Here is a 9,063-nt window from a genome sequence, read left to right as displayed (position 1 = left end):
TCAGTGTTCAAGCATTTTATTTAACAAGATAAGGAATATCCACATCGTTGCACATATCAGCTTGTATACAATTATAATGGCATATCACTTGTTCACAAGGATATAGCTGAGCAGTAGGTTGAGAGGTTTAATTAAGCCATCTTTACCCAAGTAAAATTTCAAGAACATTCAAAGAGGAAACATAGTAAAGGTTATGCAAGTTCTAGAATAGTGAATCATCACACAGTTCACTCCTTTTATCCTTTAGCCTTGAAATGTACATATCTATCACCAGAAAAAAATATGAAGACCTGCAGGTGTCACTAGTCAAATATACATTTCATTCAGGAATAGTAAGCCTTTTACTACCTCTTTGATTGGTAATAACTCAACCTTAACCATAGAGTTTTTAAAAGCAATTTACTGCTGTAAAATGTATGCCCATTATTTATTTGTATTATTCCTTGAAGTCACTGAGCTTTTATTAAAGTATGATAAAACATGATACTCAAACCAGGAATCCCAGCAATGACCTTTTTACTCAGCTACACTAAATATTATTCCAGATAAAACACGGTAAAGACTAAACAGACTCAGTAGTGAAATAATTCAGTGAGGCTGTAATAATCTAGATCTATTATTAACTTGGGTAAGTGACACCAAGTTTAAAGAACCTTAAGAGACCCTATGGATTTTTTCTTAGGTAACAATATTGAACTGCCCAGATAACAAACAGCTGATTACATGTTTGAGTAGAAAACAAAGTCTTTACTGATGTAGCCTCAAACTTATTTGTTCACATCTACATTTAACTTATGACCACCATGTACTAATAGGTAGGTAGGTAGGCATTATCAAAGATCCTTTTGCAAGCTGGCTCCCACACCCTTCACTCCCCCCTCCCCTCCAGACCTCCTGTGCAAATTCCCCCTGCTTTAAGCTAAAAGGTCAGTTCTGGATTCAAGCTTGAATGAACTAAGGTTATAGGAAATAACATGCATACAGGGGATAAAGTTAAATTCATTTGTCAATAGCAAACATTATAAATGTGTGCTAGTATTCCACTGAACAGAACACCCAGAGAAACCACAAATGTAACATAACACCACATCAGGTTTAAAAAACAACCTCTGAATCAACAAAAAGAATCTCGAAGGAAGTAGTTTTATTTTACCATGGTTGAATTTACCCACCAAATGTTTAATGACCACAAAATGTTCTGCAACTAAAACTAAAAGATAGAGAATTATAGGGAGCTAGAAATATATGTTAGATACTAACGATCTTCAAGCTTTTAAGATGTCATTGCATGAAGAAAATTATGGGAAACACTGTTCCCGATAATTACGTACACCCTTAGTGTAACATATGGAGATCACTGTCTCCGATATAGACACTGTGGTAGGCAAAAACTACCTTGTTCTTTATGCATTATGGAAGACACTGCTCCCGATAATGTGAGTTAGGTTTGTGACAAAGGTACTGGAAATTTTGCAAATTTTGAATTAAAGTTACAGCTTGGATAAACGGAGCTGTAAAATTTTGCTTATGAGTACTACCACAGCCTTTAAGTGCAATTAATTTATTGCTTGGTCACAACTCAGTACTTTAGGGAAACTACCATTTTTATCTACTTAGCTAAATAGAAGTCTAACTTGATTAGCAATCCCTAATTAAATCTCTAATATTTAGCTGTAAATTTTTATTTGAGGCTGTTTTCTAAAACCCTGTTTTCTAAAACAAGTATTGACCATTATAAATGCAAAACTTCCAGTATCTGTTGGGTTTTATTAGCAGATGCTGCTTTTATTTAAAAAAACAAAACAAAAACGACAGTATAACTGTCATAATTATGGAAGGCACTGCTTCCGATAATTATCTTCTATAAAAAAAACCACCATTTATAGTGAACTCTGTCACTGATAAATAAACAATAAATATCTTGAGCCAAAATGATAGGAAGCTTTCCAAAAAATTAACACTTTGACCAAAATTTGGCAGTGTGTTCTTTAAAGTCTGACACTGAGCTTGAAATTAAACACCTAAAACTGGTTCTCTTTCAAAATATCTTGGAAAAAAACAAACAAAAAAACAAACTAAACAAGGCTTTTGCGGGAAGGGACAGAAGGAAAGAAAATATACTAGGTCTTTGGCTTCTGGTCTCCTCTCTTTGTAAATGATCTTGAGGTTAACACATTAAGGCCTTGCTCCAGCGATAAACGGTTGAACCTTATTTTATCCAGCTAAAGGACCTCATTAGCAAGAAAACAAGTCCCATCTCTTTTTGAAAGTTAACTGTCTCATCCAGGGATGAGGAAACCAGCTAAATCCTTAAAGGCATAGATCTCACTTGGAGGCTAAGGTCTTACAACCCGGTATCTGCTATTTGGCATCAAACGAAATACCATGTTTAACCTTCAGCAGACACCACCTTCCTCCTCCCATTCAAGAGACATCAGTGTTCATGTCCTTAGGATTTAGAGCAATAGTTCATGTAACTGGTTCTGACTTTTTTATAACTGTAACAGAAAAGAGGCAGTTACCATTACAAAGCACTTAAAATTCTAGAGAAAAACATTCTGTCATGAACACTTTTAAGTGGTTATTCACCTTAACAGGTACCTACCCTGTTTTAAAAGCTGCCGCCTAAAGACATCTAGTAGTACCGAGATGAATGGGTAGAACTTTAACAATATTAGGTTTTGTAGCCCTACTGAAAATTTAGCACAACCAGCACAAGTCACAGGTACCCTAAGTTAAGGGTATCACATTTAAAACTCATTGTCAATGTCCCAAATGTCACCAGAGATGGCATTTGCAGCTTCCTGAATAGTCCAAGTTGCTAAAGCCAGCTGGTTTCTGAACAGTGTTTCATTAAAAGCACTGCGATCTTTCCGACGCAGTTTTATGTGCTCCAGTAAAGCTGAGAGAGTGTGAGAGCCAGAGCCCCAGAAGATGTGTCGGAAAGGAGCATCTCTTGGAGATACATAGGGTGAGAGGAGGTGATATTCCACCTAAAAAACAAAACATACAAGAGCGCTGACAGTATTGACTTTGGTTGTGAAGAAAGAATCTGATACAGTAAAACTACAGTCACTATCCCACTTCCAAATGTTCAATTTCCCTTAATTTAAGAATACTGAGAACCAGGCTATTAATCTGTTAAAATTGTAAAACTAAATGTCAACTCCTTTGTAAAAGTGAACTCTAATTGTTTTTCTTTGTTGTTGTTGGAGCACAACATCTGGAAGATTTACAAGTTTCTGCTGTAAAACAATCTTCTGCTTCTTCCCAGCAGCCTGAAGGCTGGATTAGACAACAGGAATGTAGAGAAATGACAGCTAAATCACTAATGATCTCTTCTTTTAAACATGTGTTTAGCCCGGCCAGTGGGGTCCAGTGGTGGGCATTGTCCTTTGAACCAGGCGGTCATGGTGAGATTCCCAGTCAGGGCACATGCCTGGGTTGCAAGCTCGATCCCTGGTATGGGGTATGCAAGAGGCAGCCGATCAATGGTTCCCTCTCTCTCTCTCTCTCCCCTCCCTCCCTCCATCCCTCCCTCCCTCCCCCTATCCCTTCCTTTCTGAAATCAATAAAATATATTAAACAATAAAAATGTTTCTGAATCTTAAAAAAGTCAACACTAGGTTAAATGTTTCTTGTATTCCCAAGTTTGGTATGTTGATTTAGACCTTGTAAGAGTTAAAAAATCTGTGAATTCTAAGCTTCTGAAGTTATACTTTTTAGAAATGCAAGGTTCACCAACTAAATTTAACACATTTTAGTTCTTCCTTTTCTCAGCGGTCACTTACTCTCATGATGCGGTCATTGATCTCCCTCATGACAAGTCTGTCTGCGGCATCTGAGTTCTTATAATCTGTTGTTAGTTTGGAAGTAGCACGATAAAAGTCTCCACGAGCAGAATATAACCACTGTAGACTCAGACCCATCTCCTGTAGCAAAAGACATTCCATTCACTATTAGATATTATATTCCTAAGGATGTTATTCTACGCCTTTCTAATTTAGGTGTAGCAACTGAGATTCTGATAAAAGGGGGTGAACTCACAGACAAGTGCAAGATCCAGAGAAAGCTAGATTAAAGCACTTGTACAGGAGGTTCCAAGCACCGTGAACTATAGCAACATGCTCATATTTAAGCCCAGCATACAGTGTAAGTGTCACTCTTGGTCTCAAAAGAAAACCATACTAAAAATTTTAACATAATCTACTTAGTCCAAGTATGTACCCTATGTAGTATATTGTTCCCAGTTCAAGGGGGACTACATGAAGCATTTTGGTTCAACAAACTTCAGAATCTAGTTATTTCCATCTGGTTAAGTCCCATTTTCTAATCAGCTACAATTTATTTCAAGAAAGCCATAGTAAGTCCTTGCCACGTAGCTCAGTTGGTTACAGTGTTGTCCCAATATGCCAAGGTTGCTGGTCGATCCCCGATCAGGGCACATACAAGAGTCAACCAATGAATGCATAAAGAAGTGGAACAAAAATTGATGTTCCTTTCTCAATCAATTTTTAAAAATTAAAACAAAAGGAAAGCTGTAAGATTTGGTTATCAGTTGGAAACCACTTTTGATTTTATCAAGTTTGAATACTACGCAGGATGAACACTAAATAAGACTGTAACTAACTACTGGCTACGTTCTCTCTCCATCATCTCATCTCCAAAAGGCATATATCTAAACTCACAGGTTCAAAGTCACAGGTTGACACCTTTAGTCTCTGGGTCCTAGCTCTTTATGGATTGCTTGGAATACATGAACAATAGAAAACATAGTTCTAGATTCTGAAATACCTGCCATGGTCTATTCTAGATCTATAACCTCCCAACTTCTTTCAAATGAGTTATGGATTCTAAGCAAAATTAGACCTCAGTTCACGTTAAAATGTATTTTGGTTACCAACTAAGTCCCTCCCCAGGAACAGTTAAACATCATTCTTCAAACTGCTTAATACTGCAGCATTAAGAACCAGATTTTAATTAGTGCTCACCTTTACGTCTGTTTTGAATTGGTTCATATCCCTCACAAATGAAAGCATTTTCTCATTATACATGTCATAGTTCAGGTTCAATTCAGCATTATGGGTAAGTTTAATTATGAGATGACCAGCAACTTCTGCTGCTGCACGTGCCATTTTGTTCAACTCGGGGACTTCCTGATTCAGTACCTCGTAGGTATCCTGGGTAGTACCTAAGTAAGGATAATCTGAGGCCTGGAAGACAAAGTGAGGTTAATGTACTCAGGCAGGTTAGAAGAGTAGGCGCCTCACATTCCAGTTACACCATCAAGGTAATAGTAACTATAATTCTTCCTTTGCTTCTAACATGTTCCTAACCCCGATTTTTCTTATATACTACTTTAAAAAAACACTTTTTGCTACTTTCTTTTAACCTAACCTACTCCAAGAATGACTATTTTCCTCTAGGCTCCATAGAATCCATGTTCTATTACATCAGATACCCAGAACAGATTTTTAGCCAAATTTATTCAGGTTATATCCTTGTTATCTTCTCTCTGGGAAGTCTGACCCATTTTAGTGAGGAAAGAGGACAGCATATGTGAAATTTACTTTCACATCGCAGAGTACTAACCACTATACGATCACGGCCTGAAATTTACTTTCAATATCAAGTGTTACTACTCTTAGGTGAATTCTTCTAAATCCCCATGGTCCAATAAGTAGGCTGTTATTAACGGATATTACTTAATTGAAGTTTTAGCAAATAAAATCAAATGCTATTAGGCTAATTGAGAACAATTCTATTGTAAAACTGATCATAAGGTAGCATACAATAACTGCATGTGTATAACTTCTTAAAACATTGTAAGCACTCTAGGAAACTTGGTTTCAAATTTGATGAAAGAAGATCCAAGATACAACACTTCAGAGTTTTTCAGACTTACCCCACAAAAACAGAAAGAAACGGCTGGGATTCCAGAATACGCAAGGAAAGGGAAAGCAGCATCATCAAGAGAAAATTTCTCCCTGCAAGGAAAGAATGTGTTTTTTAGAAAGTTTTCCAAAGAACAGGCTATGCTACCATGTAACCTTACTCCTAGCTGCCCCAAAAGTCTTAAAAGGAATCTCTCTAGGTATAGGTAAGCTCACTGCAAAGTTACCCAGATCTCTACCTAACACAGTAGGTGCTACTGCACGATTGTTTTTCTATCAGTTGTTCATCCACTTGTCTCAACTTACACTTTGTTCATCCAGTTGCTATCCCGATACAGAGGCAAGCCAGTAGCTGGATGTTTCACCTGTTAAACAAGAAATTAAGTTATCATTAAAATGAACCTTTCTGAAATATATTTCTCTTTTATAAACATTTATTAAAAGACACTACATTTTTATTATAGCTCCTTGAAAAATTTTTTAGGACAAAACAATCTCAAATTTTTGAAGTTATTCTTACTAAGCTTGTACTGCTAGTGGCATTAGTTAAGGTGAGAAAAAAAATATATGCTTTCTTACTTAACATTCTAAAGGTGGTTTAAACACAATTTTAAAAAGCCCTCTCCTAGCCTTCATGGTATGTCTATCTCATTTCTTCTAGCACATTTCATACTACTGCCAGCCTAACCTGCAAACACATTACTGCCTTATTAGAGACCCTATTGTAATCCTCATTTCCCATGGAATCAAGGTCAAGTTCCCTGACCCTTGGTTCCCTTCCAACTTTAATCAATCCAATATATAACCGCTAATGGTGTTAGGCAAACGTGGTTCCTTACTCATTCAAAACTATGGTCATTCACATGTCTGTCTCTATTCAATGAATATTTTATCTGACCTTCTGACTTAAGTCTTAGGGATAGTTTAAGTCCATTTAACACCTTCCTTAACATTCTGACTCTATAGACCTAGACCAGTGATGGCGAACCTGTGTCACCTCTGACACGCGAACTCATTTTTTTGGTTGATTTTTCTTTGTTAAATGGCATTTAAGTATATAAAATAAATATCAAAAATATAAATCTTTGTTTTACTATGGTTGCAAATATCAAAAAATTTCTATATGTGACACGGCACCAGAGTTAAGTTAGGGTTTTTCAAAATGCTGACACGCTGAGCTCAAAAGGTTCGCCATCACTGCTATAGACAACCTCCGTGGGTACCTACAGTACAGCTTAGGCCTCGTGGAACTCTGCTATATATTCCTGAACAGACCACATATTGCTTGTGATCAGGGCCCTTCATATACCACCTCCCATGGTTCAATAGGCTGGGGGAAAATAAGCCAAGAGCGTGACGGAAATAACGCTGCTATAAATTTATTCTAAGTTACTTTAGCTATCAATATTTTTCACCTTATGTGAATTAGGCAAAAAATTAAGTTATATATTTTCATAATTAGGTATACACTTACGTCTTGCATCGTTTCCTCAATGAGTGAATACAACAATGGGCTGGCAGAAACCTTGAAGTTGCTGGTACCTGCAAAAGAGATTATTCTAACATTGCGCCTTCTCTAGTCAAGCAATTTTCATTCTGCTACTTCAACAACTAAAAGTACTTGCAAATAGGAAGACAGGAGGATAATAACCAAGATGAGTGGCATATACAACTATCCTCTTAATGAAGTAGATAAAAGTTCTTTAGTGACCACTAACCTTAATTTGACTCAACCAAATCTCTTACTGCCTGAGTTTGCCTACTTTAATGTTAATGATTTGTGTGTTTTTTGGTTCATCCATGTTAAGGCATTCATCTGCTAATTCCAAGTAAGCTTGCTATATTCAAAACATTCTGCTATGCAGGTAAAATGGCAATAATGATAAATCTAGTAAGATTTCGTTAACTCCCTCCTTTTTTGTCCCAATGGAGACACATTTTACTCTTCTCAGTTCATCCACTGGCTACACCTGCATTTTTAATAACATTCAAACTCTTTTAATGGGTATCTCCAGCTATGATGCCACAACGTAGTAATATGTGAACTAGTCTCTAGAAGTGCCATTCTACATGGCATGATTTAGTTCCTTCTGGTCTCAAACACTGTCCAGACTATTGGTTCTCAAGTGTCAGTGCAAGCATATCAAACTAGCAGCCCGCATGCGGCCCACAACGAATATTTCTGCAGCCCAGCCAATGTAATGGTCTGTAAGAAACAAATTTCGTAACTGAATTTTTACAATGTCCTGTCATGCATAATTATTAATGAACTACAACGTTCGCTAATGACTGATTACTATAATCGTGTTGCATTCACTTCCCTTATGCGCCTTACGCACAGGCATACCATTTCTCTCCACTAAAACTAGCAGCAAATATTTTAGCAGCCGACTGCCACAGGATTAGTCTTGTACTGACGTGTTTGGTGTGTGCAACGGGAAATATTTCACTTTTGGAGAACAAGAAAAATTAGGTTTATTTGTGTTATGTTTATTAATTTGTGCAGTTATTCAGTGTCTGGTAAGTTAATGTTCAAGAAAAAAATATTAATTTTTATTAAAATGTTCTATTATTTTATGTTAATGATTACTCATTTATTTCAGCCCTTTGTATTCAGCACATCTCTATTGAAATAAACCTACATTTCTATGAAAATTGAAGCTTTTGTATTTTTGCAGCCCGCATAAACTTGAACCTTGTTTATTTGGGCCGTGTTAGCCGTTGAGTTTGACATGCTTGCTTTAGTGCATCAGAATCACTTGGAATGCTTGCTAAACCAGCTTGCTGGACCTATGCTCCAATTTCTGACTCAAAAGTCTGAGATAGGGCCTGAAATTTCTTCATTTCTAACAGTTCCCAGGTGATCCTGATGCCGCTGCTGTGGGGACCACACTGAGAAACATTGCTCTGGACAAGGCTATCTGCATCCATTTTAACTTAATGGACAATTAAGAGAAAGGTAAGTGAATCTTTTGATCTGGAAATGGCCAATGTAAATGGTAAAAAGTAGTAAGTGCTGCTTTAGAAAGCTTTCTTCTACTGTTTTATATTAGTTTATCTAAATTCATGACTAGCTAATGAAAAGGATACTCACCAAGAACAGCTTTATCCAGATTAATGTAAGTGAAAGCCTTTATATGCAAGCTGGAAAGGTATCCCTAGAAGAGAA

The 9,063-nt window shown here is 36.8% G+C and overlaps 1 protein-coding gene across 2 annotated transcripts in view; it reads right to left on the bottom strand.

The window, feature by feature from the left end:
• The window catches only part of TFRC (transferrin receptor), a 29,540-nt gene continuing 20,477 nt past the window's right edge, over positions 1-9,063 (bottom strand). Inside the window, exons 13-19 of one of the 2 annotated variants that reach the window (XM_059687508.1) lie at positions 8,989-9,052; positions 7,369-7,436; positions 6,201-6,259; positions 5,906-5,987; positions 4,992-5,213; positions 3,792-3,932; positions 1-2,993 (exon numbers count right to left, since the gene is read on the bottom strand). In XM_059687508.1, the coding sequence (XP_059543491.1) occupies positions 2,751-2,993; positions 3,792-3,932; positions 4,992-5,213; positions 5,906-5,987; positions 6,201-6,259; positions 7,369-7,436; positions 8,989-9,052 (879 nt within the window). In that variant the 3' untranslated portion in view covers positions 1-2,750. Of the gene's footprint in view, positions 2,994-3,791; positions 3,933-4,688; positions 4,748-4,991; positions 5,214-5,905; positions 5,988-6,200; positions 6,260-7,368; positions 7,437-8,988; positions 9,053-9,063 lie in introns of those variants that run through there. The other variant, XM_059687511.1, reaches the window with a different exon arrangement.

The sequence above is a fragment of the Myotis daubentonii genome, chromosome 3 (genome assembly GCF_963259705.1).
Source record: "Myotis daubentonii chromosome 3, mMyoDau2.1, whole genome shotgun sequence".
NCBI lineage: Eukaryota > Metazoa > Chordata > Mammalia > Chiroptera > Vespertilionidae > Myotis > Myotis daubentonii.
Note: the sequence above shows the minus strand (reverse complement) of the source record. Positions and strands in the feature narration are given on the sequence as shown.